The sequence below is a fragment of the Strigops habroptila genome, chromosome 6 (assembly GCF_004027225.2).
Source record: "Strigops habroptila isolate Jane chromosome 6, bStrHab1.2.pri, whole genome shotgun sequence".
NCBI lineage: Eukaryota > Metazoa > Chordata > Aves > Psittaciformes > Psittacidae > Strigops > Strigops habroptila.
This window is the reverse complement of record NC_044282.2, coordinates 35,159,629-35,181,026: the sequence shown is the minus strand read 5'-3', so window position 1 is coordinate 35,181,026 and position 21,398 is coordinate 35,159,629. Positions and strand designations below refer to the sequence as shown.

The window sequence follows — 21,398 nt, the reverse complement described above, 5'->3', positions numbered from 1 at the left end:
AGCATTTCAAAAATAGCTTTGTCCTTAAAAAGATTATTGTTCTGATATAAAGCTATAAAATCCAACAACAAAAAATTATTTTCACTTAGTCTCCAAGAGTCACTTACGTTTTTATCTATCCTTGATACTATAATATAAACAATCTTTCTACTATGGCTGTCTCACTGGGTTACTTCAATAGACCAAACCTATGAAAATTTTATGACTGCCCCTTCCCGACAGAGAATGAACAAGCCTAAGAGACATACATAGCAATACTTATGGATCCTCATAGAGGGATGTGACTTTTGCATTTGTGCTCTCTTTTCTCTATTTGTGACCTTCAAAGATAAAGGCCTCCTATTATAACTGTGATAGATTTTTTTTTTCCCCCACACATCCAAACTGGCTTTTGATGGAAGCCAATATGATAATTATAGATCATGCATTATGCAGTCTGCTTGCTATTGCTGAAGAGCGAGCACTGCTTTACAGAGGACCTCTAATAGTGTACTATCTCTAACAGCAGTCTAAATAAACTTCCCTATAATACTTCTATTGATCTAACAGAACACAACAGTTTAAATCCCAGACATACTTAGAAAGCCTATCAACTAAAATTCCATTACCCATAGAAAATAGTGGTGGGGAAAATGATGTTGATTTTCTAATTATGTATTGTGAACAGTTTACAATGCTAGAACCATTTCATGTAATTTGTAATTTGTACATATATTTCATATATAAGCAATCATTTCAAAGATACAAGTGCTTTAGCTGAATATCTCATACTTTTTGAAACATTTTCTAAACATAAAATTATGCTCTTCCCCGAAACCAATTTTGTAGTCGCTAGCACAATCTTTTAAAAAAAATACATTTTTTAAAAGAAAAGTCTTATATTAATTTCTTTTAACATGTCTTAAATGGAAAACCAAAACAAAACAGAACTCTGTTTTTACTTCCATTAGCTATAGGTCACATACTGCCAGTTTCACAAATACTAGATTTTAATCTATCCTGTTAACAGTCTTGAAGAATTCTTCTTCACATGTTATCTTCATCACCCCAGTGACCTAACAATGGTAATATAATCTACTCATCTAAGGTATGTGAGCACCACTGATGAGATAGTATTTCACTACTGAACTGCTTGACATAACTAAAATGTATTCACCTACACTACCACTAATATATAGTCAGGCTTAATTTTGTCCCTATCAATCATCTCCCAAAACAGAGAAAATGCTGCCTGCAAAGTAGTCTTGTAGGTTGTTCATAGGGAAATTGTGACTACTATTGTCTGCTTCAAAAGAAAATATCTCAAATTTAAGATGAAACCTTGCTTTTGTTTTGGCCAGAACGTTATTTCAGTGCAAAATAAACAAAGGTAACATTTTGGCATTAAAACTGAGACAATTAATTTACAAAAATTTTGATTCTGAACCACTTTATAATTGCTCTAAGAGGGTAGGTAAAAGGAACAATACCTAGAAACTGATGAAATCTGTTTTAACAAGTGAAACATGTAGGTCTTGCTAATGACTTTTTAGATCAAATGAAAAAAATATAGATTTTATAGTAAAGAGAAAGGGGTTCTACATCCTGTCCTTTTATGTGGAACTGTTTATTACCCATTCTCCACGGTTCAACAGGATATAATGTCAGCAGCAATGCCCATAATCCTTTCTAAATTTTGTTCCTTTGTGCATCTACTAGACATTGCCGATGCATGAAATATCTAATCTGCAGCTAACAATGACAGATGGTTTTCCCATTCATTTCTAATGAGCCATTTTTAAAGTGTCAGCTCCATTTTTTGTTTGTTTATTTGTTTAAACCTCCTATTTTACTAAGATTTCCCGAATTAAAAAAGTGAATGTGCTTATAGGGAACTGTTAAATAGAGGAAAAAGAACAAGGAAAAATGGAGTCTATTATGAATAATCAGCACCAGAAACACTGTAACAGATTTGGATTAGAAATCATGAGTTAGTGAAGTCTGTCTTGAAAACCTTTTCAGCCATTCTTCTCTTTATTGCATATCTTATTTCTATCCATTCTAGTTTTAATTCTTACACACACACACACTGCAAAGAATACTTAGTGGTGGCAGCATTTTTACTATTGCCCAGAACTGTAGCTACAGAAGACAAGCCGCTGAAATTCAATTTTAATATTATTGCTATATAACATGACGGGAACTTCCATCAAAGTTCTGACAGGCAGAAAAATGCCAAATATCAGAAGTTACATACTCACTTTAAGGTAACCAAAATAGATTATGGCAAAATAAGTAAATTAAAAAAAAACAAAACCAAACAAACAATGCTACCTGTTGTCATTTGCATTGAAGGCAACAGGGCATGTTTTCTACTATCGTTTTTATTTATTACACCAAATCTCATCATGAGCACCCAGCTTTCTCTCTCTCTTGCACTTCTCCTTAAGATTTATTCACTCTTTCAGCCAGCACCTTACTTCATATACCTGCCTTCTGATGCACCACCATTTTATCTTTAAAATCCAACAATATTCTGAGATGGTCCAAACTGTTTCTCCAAACTTCTGCTTCCTTCACCTCAATGCCTTTACCAAATTCTGAATTAGTTTGTTGAACAGTTCCATTTTTAAAAAGCAACTCCATACAGTTTTCTAACCCACTTTTGGCAAACTCCTGCAGAGTCAATTCTTCCATCCCTGCAAAAACATTTTACTGCTGCTATTTTTACTCTTTTTTCATTCTTAGATGCAAATTAACTTTGTATCTTTTACATATAACACAGTACTGAATTCACCCGCTCATACACACTTCATACTGCTCAGTGTGTGCTTGTACAGTTTTAAAACTGGTCCTTGCAGATTTCTCCGTTGGCTCTTACTCCTAGTATCTTTCCAATTGCATGTGTCCACTTTTCTGTACATTTTCTCTTCAGCAGTGACCTTAAAGTCATGGAGCTTAGGTCTGAGGAAAGATAAGAGGTACCTAAGGCTTTTCTTCAAAAAGGAAAGGGTACTCAGTCTGCTCATTCTCCACACCCTGTAAGTGTAGGGTTAAGAATTGATACGACTCACTATTTCTCCATCAAATCTGTTACAAATTATGACAAATGAAGTGGAAGTTTACATCAATTTTTTTTTCCTGCATTCTCACTTCAGCCACCAGAGATGAAATGCAACAGAAGCACAGTTCAATCTTTCTTTCTTTTTTAGCCCTTTCCTTCATGTTTGTCTTCTAAATTTTTCCACACAAATCTTACGACCAGAAATTGTTGAATTAATATCACCAATTTTATGTATAGTCCACTACTATTTTATTACTCCTAACAATTAGATGCATAATAAATATCTTAGGTTTTGGGCATATATGAACCTTGCTATTTAAAAATGTCAGAATCCCAAAATACATACCAAAACTGAAAAACTGCAAATATAAAATTGCATGTATTTTACATACATTAAACATAGGAGTAGACCAAAGCTAAAAGAGATCTGAAGTGCAGATTAACTGGTGTGTATGTTTATGTACTTTTGCTCAATTATACTGTCAATATCACCTACTTAGACCCGAACTTTGAGGGATTTATGCATACAAACAGAAAAAAAAAATCTGATGGTTACAGAAATAAATAGAAATGCACAAAATCATTGAGGTTGGAAGGGACCTCGGGAGATCATCTAGTTCAACCCCCCTGCTCTCAACTGCTCAACTACAGCAGGTTGCCCAAGACTTTGTTCAGTTGCATTTTGGCTGTCTCCAAGGATGACACTCCGCAATCTTTCTGAGCAACCTGTTCCAGTATTCAATCAACCTAACAGTAAAAAAAAATAAAATGTATTTTTCTTACATTTAAATAGACTTTCCTGTATTTCAGTTTGTGCCCGTTGCCTCTTGTCCTTTGACTGGGAACCTCTGAGAAGAGTCTGGCTGTCTTCTTTACCTGTGCCTTCTCCCTGTACCGCTGCCCCCTTCCCCAGTATTAGACTCTTCAATCTCGCTCAGCCTTCCCTTCTGCAGGTTAAATAGTCCCAGCTATGCCTTATTTGTCTTGTGGGTACACCACGACTGACGGACCACCAGCCGGTCTTTGTGCCTGGCAGTGCAGCCAGTTTTATCTATGAGGATAGTGTCTAAACTCTTGCTAAAGGCAAGATAAACAACAGCCACAGCTCTCCCATTATCTGTCAAGCCAGTCATTGAACGCCATCATCAAGCATGATTTTCCCTTTGTAAACCTATGCTCTGCATCACCTTTTCCATCATGTGTGTGGAAATGGTTTCAAGGATTATTTGCTCGATCACCTTCCCAGGCACGAGGGTGTGGCTGACTGATCCAGAGTTTCACAGATTCTCCTTCTTGCCTTTCATGCAGGTATCAGCAACACTTTCCATTTCCAGCCTTCCTTTTTCTGCACTTTTCCATTCCATTCTCTGAACTATTTTCAGTTTCCATCTTTCTTCCAATCCTCATGAACCTCTTCCAGTCACCAAGACCTTTTAAAGACAATCAAGAGTGGCCTTGCAAGGACATCAGCCAGTTCCCTCAGGACTCATGATACAACCTATCAAGACCCTGAAGCAGGGAGTCTTCTAGTACAATCACTCCTTGTTGTCTCTCAGTGCTGCCTCATGGCTCAAGTTCAGCTGAATCAGCGGGACAGAGTCTAGTCCCTTCTCTGCTACTAGGTCACTGAATGAACTCTGTAGTTGCAGAGGCTCCTGCATGTAGGACAGGAGCCCTCATCGTGCTGTCCATATCACAAGCTTCCAGCCTCCATCATCACTGGGGTCTCCACTTACAAGCCTCCTAACCCCAGACTTTTCCTGGTCCTCTTTCACGATGGTTAAGAGTTCAGGTTCTTGTATGTGTAGAGTCTTGGAGAATGTAATATTGTTCTCATCATCTCTCAAGATGCACAGTCTGCTGACTGCCTCTTGCAGCTCATTTACTCAGTAGCACTGATCCTTCTCCAGCACACAAGTACTTTCTGCAGGCAAGGACACTGTATCCTCTGGTCCTAGCCTCAGCAAGAGTCCCTAGACATGTCTGCAGCACCATGCCTGCAGAACTATCTTCCCCTGAGGACCTCAATCCGGTTTGAGGTCTCTAATGTGCTGAGGTAGTTGCTCCTCTGGATGCTAAGGAATAGTGCCCTGTAGCACCTCACTACTTAAGTACACAGTGTCCTCAACAGTTTCTGGCCCCCTTCTACACTAGTGCCTGTGTTGGCTGTGCTCTGAGCTTGGTAGTTACATACTCTCTTCAGCATTTGCTGAAAGGATGCTGGACTGTCCCTAATGAGGAGTCAGCTGGAAATAAAAAGCTCAAAGTTTCCATCAATCAAGATCAAACAAGAAAAGCTGACAACAAAGCTTGTGGGAAACTGCTACAGCTTGCTAGCAGTCACAGCCTCCTGTAGCTATCCCTTCGCAGGGGCAGCAGGTACCCTGAAGCTCCTCAAAGAGTCCACAGCAGTCCTCTGATGACCCCAGAAATAGTTCCTAGAAAATCAGCCCAGAAACTGATGTGCAAACTGCTTCATCTGTTAGCTGCCTCTGTTAGCTGTGTTTATATATTTGTACATTACTTACACTGAAAGTGTTTAACTGGCCTACAGCAATGATAAATTTGGATAACTTTTGTATCACATTTCAGGCACTCTCAAAGCTATGCCTCAGGTACCTTATTACTTTAGAAACTGTTTTGTACTCCCTCCATTTAACCTGTGAGATGATGATAATTTTCATGTATTTTTGGGTGTCTTTAATGGAAAGATATTATAAAACATTTATTTAAAATATGTCACATAACGATTGAATATACCAGGAGGACCAATTCTACTGTTCAGGAAGGAAAACTTGATGAGCTGTTTGGGGTGGTGGAGGTATTTTCCAGGTACTTACTGTGCGTCCTTTTAAATTTCATGTTTCATTGGGATTTTGAATAAAAATGCCATTCTACTTTAACAGAAAACTGTTGAATAATGTCCAAAATATGCCCTAAGGGGTGCAGAATGTCAGTGACTTTTTATTAGATGCTACTGAGATGGCACAGTGCTATTTTGTTGTTTGCCTCAGGCAATGAAAATCCTAAAGCTGAATTCACACACTGCAGCATATCAAGCAGCACTCTACACATTTTTAGTGCAGTATTACCAGAGACAAAATTATAAAACACTTGCTATCTTTGGAGGGAACACTTGTTGTTGCTTTCACAAATTTCTTTAGCTAATTCATTAGTAAATCTCCTGACTGTCCATATGAATCTTTTAAAGATGGGTTTGAGTAAGAGGTGCATACACAACTTGGTAGTAGGATGAAAAAAACCCCAACAAGTCAGGACTGAAGATAAGTCATAAGTACAACAGACAAATGTTCTGGGAAACATCTCTGCAGCAAGAGAGGAAAAGCTGGCCAAAGAACCCTGAAGAAATGCCAGCTAAGAAGCCAGATGCTTGCAAAAAAAGTGTTCCAGAGTTTGGCATCTGGGACCATTAAATGCCAAGCTGATCCCCATCTGTGGGAAAAGCTGTTTATTGCTTCTGGGGGAGAAAAAGTAAGAAAGAGTATAACAGTAGTTTAAAGGAGTGCCAGTAAAAACAGAAGGCAGACTGAACTCAACATTCAAATTACAATCATATCACAATTTTCTTTTGACTTCCATGATAGTTTAAAATCCACTCATTTAGAAATAAACATATCTTAAAAATATACTGCATAAATATATATGCTTTTACTCACGGATCTTTCAGATATTCACCTATCCCTAATTTCAGAATCACCAGCTTATAAAAGAACAATTCTTGCATAGTTCTGAGAAAACACAGAGGCTGACTTTAACTGTGCTTTCCCAAAGCACAGTTAAAACTGCAAATCTTCTCCAGATGCAGGAAAAAAAGAGCAAAACTGTATGCTTCTTTTCTGTAACAGTAATATAATTAAGGATCATGGTATGCCTAACACTGAATATATTCTAATGACATAAGACTAGTCCTTTTTCAAGAACTCAGCACAGGTAGATGACAGTTATACTAATGAAAAACTATTTTTTTATTCTGAAAAGATGTGGCTTCAAATGCTAAGAAGCAAAGGGGGGAGCTACAGGGCAAGATGTATTTGGGCATTGACTGTGAAAATAACAGGAAAGAGATAAAGTAAGTCTAACTCTGGTTGACAGTATAGTTACCCAGATTGTCAGCTAGCATAAATTATTATGCAAGTAAAGACGAAGAAAGGTGATTGAGGCATAGTTACTAACTGAAGAAGCATTGCTAAGGAAGACTAGCACAGTCTGAAATGACTCAAAAGACCTTCCACTATAAACACAACTCAGAGACTAAAGGGAGATAGGGCCTCTTACAGGACAGGATAAACAAAAGAAGAGTTTAAATAAAGAGCATTTAAACAGACAACATTTTGCACATTATCAGTAATTTCTCACAAGTGCTTCAGGAACTTAAGCCTCATACTTAAAGGTGACATTGGAATTTACCAACTTTTGTCATTTGTCTTTGAACAAGTTATTGGGAAAGAGGTATTTCAGCACCAGAGTCCTCTCTGGAAAGAAAAAGCTAGCTTCTAGAATTAAAGTCATATAAAAAGATTATAAAACCAGCTACAGTTTTTTACTGAGTTCACACGTGTAAACAGTCATAATGTTAGACAAAAATCAGATCTGTATCACATGTAGCCAAAGAAAAGGACCACTGCACCCAAAAAAAGGTGCTTAGAAGCAGGCTAAAGGAACTGTACCTAATACTTGTTCCAGACATAAGTATGCTAAAATACCGTAACTAGAGAAAATGAGTAAGTATTTCATAATACTGTAACACCACTTACAGGATTTTGTAACACAACTAGACTTAAATATTTAAATATTATCAGCAACTGTGAAAGGGCAAATGGATACCTGTGATATAGCTGCACAAGTTGTAAGAAAACATGTGCCAGAATTAAAATCTAAAGGATAAGAACGAGCAGGCAGGAAAGACGTCTGTCTCTGCAAAAGTAAGTGAAACAAGAAAGGGTCCCAGTTCAAAAAGCAAGGTCTCAAGGGCATATAAGATCACATTTTTCTTTTAGAGAGGAGGCATGAAGCATAAAACACTGATGACCAGTGAGGAAAGCCAGGGAAAGAAGACAGGCCACTGTGGTTCCTGCTTCTGTCACTGAAGAACTCTAGAGACTTGCTACCTTGACCTCAGCAGCTAAGAGCCATCAACAGTCACAGCTAGCAGTGCTAACTAAACAGCATCAGTTCCATTGCATTGCATGATTATATAAACATGATAAATATACATATATAAATAGAAATAATGTTATTTTTAAAGTTAATAATGGTAAGTACTAACGGTGTTATACATGCAATGATAATGATTAACAGCAATTAAGAATTAACCTTTGGTAATGTGTAGTGTTAATGAGTATTAGCAATCCAGTAAAGAGTCATTCTGAAGTCTGGAAGTTGCATAGTTTGGCAGTCTTTTTAAATATTCCCATCAGAGAGACCACCCATTTCCTAACTGATCTATGCATTGATATATTAATTTACAACAAACTTATATTTAATTAAGTTACAATGAAAAGAATGCATATGGTAAAGTCACAGGGAGTAGAGATTTTTGGATAGAGCTCTGGTGCTAAGGACCAGTGCTGTTAGACTGGCTGACACAGACAACATGAGTCCCAGTCAGTGAATCAAGATACTGTAAGGATGACTATTCTCTAATTTTTTTTACTTTTTTTAAAAAAAGAAAAATGTTAGAAAAGAAGCGTCAAAGAGGAAAAAGGATAAACTGCAAGCATAAAAATAGAACTGGACTTCAGTTTCCACAGAGATTATAAAATGCTATCTTATTCAGCCACTGGCAAAAGATAACTTTTCTGAAGTAAACACTAAAACTGTTACAAGACTACAAGATCAATAGATGCCATAACAAAATACACTTAAGAAAGTACAATTTTCTGATTAGTATAGAGAAGTCCACTGATATGTTATAAAAAGAAAAGCAGCAACAACACATCATCTCAACAAATACTGATAAAATGGCAAATAGCATGAATCTGTGGGATTCAATGTGAATACACAGGAAGAATTGAGTACTTTACTTCGGAAAGACACTTGGTTAATTCTCCAAGTTTTAATGTCATAATGATTACAGCCAAGTTCAAGACTATTCTACACCACTGGTTCATCCATAAAACTATGTTGCCTACTATTTTGCAAGAAGAGTTGAAGAGATTTTTCACTTAAAGTTTCCCTATAAACTGGTAAAAGCAAAGGAAACACAAGGGCTTTAATTAGGGTTTGATGTTATTAGGGCAAAAGTACTCAAAAGTATCAAGAGAGATGATACAATAGGATAGAGAAGAAATAGGGAATTTAGCATAATAGATGCATCTGTCTATAAATGTTCAGAGACATAATTTGAGAGATTACACTGTCGTGAGAATTAAGAGTGAGGTTCATAGGGTACTGGAAATATATGCATGAAACTATTCTGAATTACTGACTTGCCATGTGCCAAACTGAAAAATAAGAAGGAAGAAAAAGAAATTTCCTAGTTTATGGGCCTGAACAAAAGCAAACAGGAATGAAACAGCAATGATATAGGAAATCATTCATACTTAACAATTCAACCTTAGCTCTTGATTCAGTATCTTATTCTAAATTTCTTATTCAGATTTTTTTAAATAAAAATACACAACTGAGAAAGCTTTTTTCTTCCCTCCCGCCCCTCTCCCCCCTGCCAGCGTGTGATTTATTTTCCTATGATGGAATCCATACAGAAAAGCATTCAGTTCTGGCATACTTGTTGATCCTTCAATTTTGGCAACAAGTTTGCAGATCAAGGTTAAAAAATGAATAGCACCACATAAATAAATGGATATAAAAGAGAATTTTTTTGTTAGTAGTTATGGGGGGCTGGAACTAGATGATCTTAAGGTCCTTTTCAACTCTAATTATTCTATGATTCTATGGTTCTATGGTTTGTACTATTATTCTCATTATTACAGATCTGAAACTTGCTACAAAAATATTTCCTTTCGTATTATATTTTTTCTCATTCTTTTTCTATACAAAAATCTATTTTTTATGCTGTTGCACAATAAATTACTTAATTTTTCAAAAAGTTTTCAGGTGGATTTGGAAATACTTAAAAGAAAGTAAACTAATGAGTGTTATCAAAGGCATAAAAGAAAGCTATGTTATCTATCCTTAACATTAATATAAGTTAGAAGTGATATCAAGTACTAGTGATGGTGTGGCCAACTTCAAAGAATTTCAGGAAATTCTGAGTATCATGTCCAGCAACTAAACTTACACCAGGAAAATAAACAGTGCCAGAACTTGGCCACAGGCAAGGCAGCTGCATTGTCTATCAATCACTGCTGCAATTCCAACGCAGTTCCTGGCCTTTGGTCAGAGCAACTAGTGCTTGTCCAACACAACACCTAGGCACAGCTCAAGAATGCCAGTGATCTTTTCTATTAAGCAGTTAGAATCTAGTTATCCTGTTTTAAAGACTTAATTTTAAAGATATGGCTGGATGTCCTCAGGATCAGATACTAGTCACTGCCGCTACTTAGCTACCATGAGATGAACACTTGGTTTTGTCACTATAGCTTTAAAGAGAAAAGCGTTAAAAAAGGTAATAGAAATCACACTTTTTTTACATTAAGTAATTGTGAAAAAAAGCAGAACGCCTTTTAACATCTGAGGGTATAAACTAGGACAACTCTAATGACTGAAATTAAGTTGCATTAGGTGATACAACAAAACCATGGATCTAGACTCATTTTCCTTGTTGTTGCCAAGTCTTAGACTCGTGGTGCTTGCAGTTCAAACCAGCTCCCTTGTAAACGTTTTCTGTAACAATTCAGTATTTGCCAAAGCCAGAAAAAGTACTTTATGAGCATCTTTTTCCTCATTAAACAATAGGAAGTCCTTGGATTTGCTCATACATAGTTGGCCCAGGTATAAACAAAGTCAAGAGAAGCTGTCTTACCTTCTGCAATATATATAATGCTCCATTATATATATATATTAAAAAAATATATATCCATTATATATATCCATTTTATATATATATAATGCTGCATTATATATAATACATAATAATATATAATAATATATAATGTATATAGAATATATATAATGCTTCCACTATAACGAAAAAAATAGGTATAAGGTCAGGTAATGATACATGGTTTCAAAATATTCATGCACATAGAACTGTCCTTGAGGGTGGTGAAACTGTACATTTGCCTTCATAATCCATTCTATCATGGAAGAATTCAACCAGCTTATCACACATAAACAGTATTCAATTATAAAATTATTTTTTGTTAGTACAATACAAACTTCACAAAAATATTTACAAAAATGAAAAAAAAAAATTATGTATGTCCCAACAGACTTAACACCCCCCCTCCCAAAAGAAAAATCAATTTAAAATGTTTTAACAGATTTTCTCAGCCTCAATAGACTTCTTCTTCTCTTATTGGACTGAACATATTTCTGAAAATATTTTGCCAAAATAGGATATATATCTATGCAGTCCTATGATAACTGAAAGTATTTCAGTTAAATTCTGAACATAGAATAATGCAAAAATATATATTTTATATGTATTATTTAACTGAGTTTAATTCATGCTTGGCTATTTGAGGAATCGTGTCTGGTTTCAACTGTGTTAGGTTTTCTTTCTGATTATTGTCTATATTACCAGGAATATAATCACGACACAACAACTAGACTCTGTACTGTGTACAGTCATCACACTGTGTTCTTTGTGCAGCTATGTGAGTATCTATTAAGGGTTTGCATTCTGATACAGGACTGCTCTAGCTAGTACTGACATCTAAATATAGGTAAACCCTGGATACAAATAACAAGCTGATTGCTAGATGGTTTATGGAATCCTTAGCTTCATAACAGTAAAAAAAGAAATTTTTAAACCATAAATGTATGTATGAAATAATAGGGGTTTAAGTTACGAATTGGGGTTTAAGTTACGAATAATATGGTGTCAAATCCTCATGCTTTCTCCCATTGTGCCTGTAAATTTTAGTTAATTTCCTATTTTCTCGTCTTTTAAACCACAAGGTGGCAGCAATGATACAATCTCATCACCTAAGATTGTACAATCCTCCACTCCCACTACTTTTTTCTCTTCAAGCATCTCTTGTGCTTACAGGACACACAAGACAGAAAAAGATCCTATATATTCCTTGACAAATTACAGCTTCAGGTTAGATTACTTGCTAAGTGTTTTGAATGGATGCATTTTTTTTAATTTTCCATTTACAATTAATTATGTCTGCTGACTTCAAATGAACATATAGTGAAGCAGTGTATCTATGACATAAGTTGTTTGCTCATTTGTGTAATAACACTCCATTCCCAAAGCTGAGCAATAAAATTACAACTGGATGCATAAGTCTGTCATTTCTGGAACATAATCATATAGGGAGAAGATGCAACGCTTACCGGTAGCTGTTGAAAAGATCCATGCAGGTACCATTGTTTTTACAAGGCTCCGAATTACATTCATTTGATTCATTTTCACAGAATGTTCCTTCCCATCCAGGCATACAAACACACTGGTATCTCTGTAATGTATTAAGTAAAATAAATAATCTGCGGGGGGGGGGGGGGGTGTGTAATTTTAATATAATTACAACAGGTATTAGTATTGATTGTTGTGCATTTTTGTCTTTTGACAGGCACTTCACTGTTTCAAAATGTGAAAATTTCATAAATATATCCATAGTTTGACCTACTATTATGATAATGTAGGCATGCAATACTACTTTTTATCTACCTTTTTTAATAACCAACTTGTGTACCCTCAAATCCTTTACTATCTCTGCCTTCCTCCTCCAAGTTTTTTCTAATAAAAGATCCCATCTCTTATATAAAAATATTTTGCTTAGATATTACACAGACATGCCTAAAGTACAGGTATTTCTAAGCTTCTGAGTTGTACAGTTCAGCATGCGGTCCAAATAGAACTCAATATAAAATAATTTACCATGGAAATTCTCAGGATTATATAGCTATCCAACGTGTTTAACACCTTTAATATGAAATTGTGCATCAGTATCTTAATTAAGCAGTTCTAAAAACTCATGGCATAAAAAATACTGTCTCCTATACAGTGGATTAAACAGATAGCATAAATGCAAATCTTCTAGTTCTATGGTGATAGTATTACATACACTAATGACCAGGTGTTAAGCGCTAATTTTCTGACTGATTAAACTGCATAAAACTTCAGCAATGTGCATATCCACCTCAAAATGACAAATATTATAGAGCATTTATCATCACACTATAAAGCTATTATACTAAACTGTAAGCACACTCCAGTATTATCTCCAGCTTCAAAATTATCTGGAATCTGCATGCAACGGGGTGTTTCACATAGTCTCAAAAAAAGCATAAAGTATATTTTTCCTGCCTATGTTCTACAAAACAAAACAAAAAAGAAAAAAAGAAAAAAAGAGAAAAAAAAAGAAAAAGAAAAATAAGAGAAAGGTGAACATCTGCTGAATTGATTATTAATTAGAGAGGGCCAGCAATGTAAACACTTCCATTCAGTAGAAGTTTTAATTGCTTCTTTTGTAACATGCTTGCTTCTAACAAGTCTTTTTTCTACTAAAAGTTAGGAAACACTTTAAATGGTAAGCATGACTGATGTGAATTATTTCATTACTGGGTAAACATTGCAACAGCCTTCAGGGTAGATTTTAAAGCCTATTAAAATCCAACGCCAATGGAAGGCATTAATAGACAGCAAAAAAGTTAGTATTTTTTTTAAAAGCTGAGTACGTAAATGAACTGCCATAGCATGATGCTCAAATGTGTAACGTACCAGCATTGTGGCATCTACAGGTGTTTGCAGTTTGCAAATCATATTGCTGCATTTCAGCTGTTTTATTACTGAATACGCACTTTGGAAACAGAGATCATTGTGTTTCAAGGAGATATGGGCTATGACCTTCTACATTAACAGCAAAATTATTTAATTTCCTAATATAATTTAAAAATAGAAGTTAAGGATCAGAACTCTAAAGGAAATGCATATTGGGCAATTGTTCCAGAACTTTCTATGATGATACTCTTACACTCTCCTGTTTTTTACTGGAACGAAGATAACAAAATAAAAAAGAAAGAGAAGTTAATAGTTTAAGGTCAAGCTTAGCTTGATTGTCCTGAGGTGTCATATAGTGTGGAAGAGCTCCACTGATTCCAGTACTTGAAGTAAAATTATTTACATGTGTATTCTACTACAACCGGTCAAATCAAATTTTTCACCAACCAGTTTGTACATAACGTTTTTGTGATTCGTACTTTCCCAACTGCATTCTATTCGTTTTGTGCTCATGTTGACAAACACAGTTGCTGTGCTTTCTTGGGACACACCCATTATTTCTGTGACATGAATTTTACTAACCCACTGAGATTAACTTTGTATGTCAGAAAATAAAATTGAAGGGTATCTTTCTGAGTTAAGATAGAGCATTTTGACAAATATGAAATGTCAGTGACTTGTTTACAGAGCAAAATAACAGAAAAATAACTGCATGAAAGCAGGTTGGACACTCAAGATCAGGGTATAATGATGAGTTAACTACATATTCTAGTCAAAAAAAGAAAGTAACATATTATCCTTTGTGGTTTACATAGGCAAGGCTATTCTATGCAACTAACTACATCTTGTGACCTGTAGACTTCATCTATTAAAAAAAGAAAAAAGAAAAGCTTAATTGATAGTTTACTGTTACTGTTCTGTACTCCTGAACTCAGGTTCAAGAACTGCAAAATAGTCTTCATGAAGAGAGAAGAAAATTGCCAGCATAAGTCCAAGAATTGTGAAATATCTGAAGTGACAGTAAATCAAAGATTAATATAGAAGACAGATTTTGTTCAAATATTTTGTATTTGTTTAAATATAACACCAAGAGACAAACATGGAAAGAGACAATCATTTTCTGGGAATTGTGCCAAGGACAGAAAAAAGAAAACACATTTGAGACAAATTACATTACTAGGCCACATGTTAATGTTTTCTATTACATCACAGCCACACCCAAACTACTTATTAAATACCTTAAATTTTTTTGAAAATTTTTCCAAGATTTCCTCAATTCTCTGCATGTTTATTGGTGCCATGAAAACAAGTGTTAAAATGGGGGAAAAGAAGATGGTGCAAACACAAAGGGCAAAAATGGGGACAACTAATTCATACCCACAAGTAACTCTTAGACACCTGTTAAAAACGGTTCTAATGGCAGGTTAGGTTTCCACATAAACCAGGAACATGACTTACTTCCAAAAAACTCTCACAGAAATGGATTTAAAAATTACACGTGAAAGGAGGCTGTTAACAGTTTTGTTTAGAAAGCCGCAGTATTTTTTCTGGTCTCACTAAAACCATCTATCAATCAGCTGCTGAAGTTTTATGCTTTGCAGATTTCTCATGACATGAGCAAGCACAAAACATTACTCGCATGTATGTATATCATGCATTTAAAAAAATGATGTATTAATTCATCTCTATGTAGATTTACAGCAACTGAAGGTGCCATGTTACAATAAATGACATATAAGTATAGGTAGATAAAAAAGGCGTTGACAGCTGTAAGACTTTGCAGAGAAGGACTTTGGGGTCCTGGTGGACACCAAATTGGACATGAAGCAAAAATGCACCCTTGCATCAAAGAAGGCTATGATGTCCCAGGCTGCATTAGGAGGCCTGCCAACAGGTTGCGGAAGGTCATCCTGCCTCTCTACTCAGCCTTGGAGATGCCACACTTGTAGCCCTGTGTCAGTTCTGGGCTACCCAGTATAAGACAGAGATGGAGATACTGGAAAGAGTCCAGTGAAGGACCAAAAACATCTCTCAGATGAGGAAAGGCTGAGAGACTGTCCTCTGTGGGACAGTCAGTCAGGGCATCGTACACTCCAAACAATGTAAAATGACAGGAAGCCGGGTAGCAGCAAGTACACAGTGAATAAAGCAAGGGACTAGGATTTGACACCTAGTTATGTATTTCTTCCCATTTATTTATGGGAATATTACTATTAATTGTAGACAGATTAAAATAAATGGCAGCTTTGAGTTTCTCCAAATCATCTTTTGCTTGTCCTCTAAAAATCATGATAAATGCATAAATAACACCATACTTGTTCCTTGTACATACCTTTCCCTTTTACAATATACAGCACAGTATATATAAGAAGAGTGGGCCTCACCAGCTATACACGTGGTTAAAAACTGATTTTTTTAAAATCTCCTGTATACATACGAAGCACTATATATGCACACTAGCATGTCTTTATTCAATTAACTCCGTGTGTGTGGTAAGAAAGTGTTATTTAAGAGAATTTGTATATTTTCCCTTCTCTAACACTGTAAATGAAGATTTAATCATTTCCTTAAGCCCTAGTCAATGTTACTTTACTGGAAAATGGCAACTGAACATCTGGCAAATAGAAACTACAACCTTTTTGTTCATCACACACAACAAGGATCTGAATTATGACCACGGTAAATCTTCAAGCCTGTACTTTGCACATGTAGGTTGAGTAGAATTTCATAGAATCATAGAATAGTAAGGGTTGGAAAGGACCTTAAGATCATCTAGTTCCAACCCCCCTGCCATGGGCAGGGACACCTTGCCCTAAACCACGTGGTTCAAGGCTCTGTCCAACCTGGCCTTGAACACTGCCAGGGATGGAGCATCCACAACCTCCCTGGGCAACCCATTCCAGCGCTTCACTACCCTCACTGTAAAGAACTTCTTCCTTATATCTAATCCAAACTTCCCCTGTTTAAGTTTGAACCCATTACCCCTTGTCCTACCACTACAGTCCCTAAGCAAGAGTTCCTCCCCAGCATCCTTATAGACCCCCTTCAGATACTGGAAGGCTGCTATGAGGTCTCCACACAGCCTTCTCTTCTCCAGGCTGAACAGCCCCAACTCTCTCAGCCTGTCTTCATACAGGAGGTGCTCCAGCCCCCTTATCATCCTTGTGGCCCTCCTCTGGACTCGCTCCAACAGCTCCATGTCCTTTTTATGTTGAGGACACCAGAACTGTATGCAGTACTCCAAGTGAGGTCTCACGAGAGCAGAGTAGAGGGGCAGGATCACCTCCTTCGACCTGCTGGTCACGCTTCTTTTGATGCAGCCCAGGAAACAGTTGGCTTTCTGGGCTGCAAGCGCACACTGCTGGCTCATGTTAAGCTTCTCGTCAACCAACACCCCCAAGTCCTTCTCTGCAGGGCTGCTCTGAATCTCTTCTCTGCCCAACCTGTAGCAGTGCCTGGGATTGCCCCGACCCATGTGTAGGACCTTACACTTGGCTTGGTTAAACTTCATAAGGTTGACCTCACAAGCGTGTCAAGGTCCCTCTGGATGGCATCCCTTCCCTCCAGCATACCAACCGAACCACACAGCTTGGTGTCATCAGCAAACTTGCTGAGAGCGCACTCAATCCCACTGTCTATGTCGCCGACAAAGATGTTGAACGGGACCGGTTCCAACACCGATCCCTGAGGGACACCACTCGTTACAGGTTTGCAACTGGACATCGAGCCATTTACCACAACTCTTTGTGTGTGGCCATCGAGCCAGTTCTTTATCCACTGAGTGGTCCATCTATCAAATTGATGTCCCTCCAATTTAGAGACAAGGATGTCATGCGGGACAGTGTCAAACGCTTTGCACAAGTCCAGGTAGATGACGTCAACTGCACTGCCCCTGTTCATCAGTTCCGTGGCTCCATCATAGAAGGCCACCAAATTGGTCAGGCAGGATTTCCCCTTAGTGAAGCCATGTTGGCTGTCACCAACCACCTCGTTGTTTTTCATGTGCCTTAGCATGTTTGCCAGGAGAAACTGTTCCAAGATTTTGCCAGGCAAAAGTGTTCCAAGATTTCTACCATACAGATATGTACTCCAGGTACTTTTCCACATCCTGAGTAGAATTTGAACGAAAGTAATTTCATTTTTGAAGATACTATGAAATTAGGTCATTTGAGGAGGGAATTACAGTTTTTAATTTACAGAAAGGAGAAGAAGATATGCTGCTTGGAAACAGAAACACACAAATGGAAATTTAGATATCTCCCATTATTCTGTGTGTTCTAAGTTCTTCTGCCAGGCTGTTTTTCTTGTGGTGCAACTCTTTTTCCATTAAGGCCAAACAGCATAAGCATATCATAACACCACTTATCACTGGCACATAATGGGAGATGTACTCCAGCAAAAAACCTCAGGTTTGACTTTGACATTTTTCTCCTGAAAAATTATGGTCTCTCTGCCTCTACAGAAAACTTTACATCACAAACTTCATTTTGCTAGTGCTAGCAGCAGTTCATTTAACCTTGTGAAATAAATGTGAACATAAAAATATAAGCAGCTGTGAAATCATATTTGCAATTGCTCTAACCATATTGAGTTCCTAACATTTTTTATGCAGCCTTTTTTGTTAATATAAGTGTCTTTTCTGAGTTGCTACTTTAAAGCTTCACTTTTAAGTTATTGATTTAACCATTTACAGAACATACATATTCACTAACACTAGATTATTCCCATTTTTCATTATGACAATGTTTTCGTTATTTAAGTCTGTTTGCATTTATATCCTAAATAAACAAGTATCCTAAATAAGCAAGCTTATTAAAAACAGAACAAAACAGCCCACCCAAAAAAGAGGATACCTGTTCATCTTCAGCTAGTTTAACTCTTAATTTCACTTCACTAAAGAAAGATAAAATAAAACAAGATCTACCCAGTGAAGTCCCAGCAACTACACTACCTTTCAGTCCTCTCATAATTAATTATTTACCTGTTCTTTACGAGATGTAGGAACTGTAAATGTATCAACACTGTTGTTCCACAAGTGAATGAAAATTGGCTTCTGAGGCATGAAGAAAATCTGTGGCCCAGTTTTCCCTAGTCTGAAAGACATACATGGCTTGCTCTAATATTTGTTAATAATTCTGTAAGAGATAGTCACACTGCCTAACCCTAACTCATGTCAAATAAACACTGCCATGATTTTTGCAATATGACTATGAATAATGAATGTTAATTGGAGGAACAATTGTGACATGAAAAACTAACGTGAAGAAAAATATGAAACATGAACTTTGAAATGTATAAAAATTACAATAAAAAGTCTGATTTCTAAACAGTGCTACAACTGAGTGGTTTTGATAAAACTGCTATTTAAAAATCAACAAAATCAGTTACTAATCTTATTATTAGAACCATTAGCTGTCATATTATATTTTACTTTATTAAAAGTTTTTTTCTAATTTACTCTTGTTATGTAAGTTATAAAGCCTATGTGATATTTGCACTAAGCACTAAAAAAAGTGAACTACTAGGAAATAACTTAGTATTAAGCACTAGCCATCTACAGAAATTGAGACACCACTATGGATTTTCAAAGGCTTATCCACTCTCTATTTTTATTTATATAGCCTTCCCTAAATAGTTTGACATGTTGAAAATGCTGACCAGTACATTTATTTGTCCTTCCAAGTCTGCTTTTATTCTTTTGCACTCAAAGTTATTATAAATTATGTATTATCTGATAACAAGGATAAAACAGCTTCTTTTATTTAAATTTTAAGCAAGACTAAAAGAAAGAAAGAACGTTTTTAATTTCCTTATCTCTCCAACCTTTTAAATAATGAATTAGTTAAATTAGCAAGAGGAAGTATATTTAAAATACCTGATATGGGCAAAGTTTGATGAGCTGTAATCAGTTTTGCCTTACACTGCAGTATTTCTATATCTGTGTACATTAGATGCATTTACTAAATATGTGGAAAAGTACAATTTTCATCTTATTTCAGTAGCACGCTGCTAGTAAAGACAAGCTTATATTTTCAGTGCAGGAATCAGCTTAAAATACGGCTGGTATCTAGACATGCTGCATATTTACAGCTCTAACTGCACTGTACTGTAATTTGTGGCCACAAGGAAAATTATCTTAAATAGGAATAGTAGTTATTTGCACTGCATGTTTTTATACACAATCATTTCTTAAAATGGTAGCTTTGCTAATAAATTCATAATCATTTCTGCTTTTGATATTGATCATTTTTAAGTGACCCATTTGTAAAAATACGATACTTTGCTAAAAGTTTAGTGCTCTTAAATTAAATCAAGACTAATGCTAGCAACAGATTTCTCCTCTAATTATTTTAGATTTCATGTTCTCATTGCAAATAAATGCTGGACTGTACCTTTAGAATTTAATCAATTATTTCCATCATTGCTCAAATATGACAGTTCTCATAGTCCAATGGAAATCATGTTTGAGTTTATCTTCTCTGTGGTGATTCATCTGTAACATGCTGAAGCATATAATCATACAACATGGCTTTTACTCATACTGATGTAGGTTTTCCATTTGAGCACAGCCAATATTAAATATTCTGTGTTAGGTTTGCAGAAAAAGGAAAAACAGTAACAAATCCATGCTTCTGTGTTCTTAGATTTTCCTAGTTGTTTTAAAATGTTACTCTAGGGGATACACTACAAGGAATACGAACATTAGAACACCATTACAAGTATTTAAGAATAATCATTAAAATAAACAACTGCAGCAGTCAAAGTGTTCAAAAATTTGAATTTTTTTACTGTTTTTAGAAATGTAATTTTAAGTACGGGCCTAACCTAACCAAACTAGAAGTAATTTCATGACAACAAACCAAAGTCAGTTTGAGATCTCTTATATAATTCATAATTGGTGATAGATTATTTTCATCTCTCTTTCTTGACCTCTGCCACTTATTCTATTTATATTTTTCTTTCCTTCCTCTCCTAGAGATTTTACTAGGAAATGTGTCATTCAATTCACCTTTAACATGACAGGTACTGAGCAGCACAGGAAAACTAATGAAAAACAACAGCCTTAAGATGTTTGTGTGAAGGAAACCAAATAACTCGTCCAGGTAGTGACAGACATTTGAATATCAGCCTTTGATCGGTGTACCTAGTTTTACACTTAGTTCAGTAGTGAAAGGTCATAAACACATTCCCGTTGAGCAGAAATACTGAAAGGAACTTGACCCACCTGCAACCTTGTCCGGAGCTTTTACTTTGCTCCCCTAGATTTCAGGTAATAGGAGACCTATGGGAGTTAACAGCGATATTCCAAAGTATTAGTCTTAGATACTGAGAGACAGAAGTAATACTTTGCTTCTGAATTTCAAACCCGGTATTGTTACTGGCAGCTTTTTTAACTAAGTATGAAAAAGCAGTAGATCAACTACTCTTTTCGATAAAACAAAGCTATCTGGTACCTTAACATAACAGCTGATTCAAATTCAGATCTTAAGCATACAACCATTATCACATCAGTACACTTCAAATACCATGAAGTGTCAC

At 36.0% G+C, this 21,398-nt stretch overlaps 1 protein-coding gene across 1 annotated transcript in view; it reads right to left on the bottom strand.

Moving 5' to 3' along the window:
* EYS (eyes shut homolog) overlaps positions 1–21,398 on the bottom strand; it is a 797,046-nt gene that overhangs the window by 499,253 nt on the left and 276,395 nt on the right. Inside the window, exon 20 of the mRNA XM_030490420.1 lies at positions 12,473–12,594. Coding sequence (XP_030346280.1) covers positions 12,473–12,594 — 122 coding nt within the window. The remainder of the gene's footprint in view (positions 1–12,472; positions 12,595–21,398) is intronic.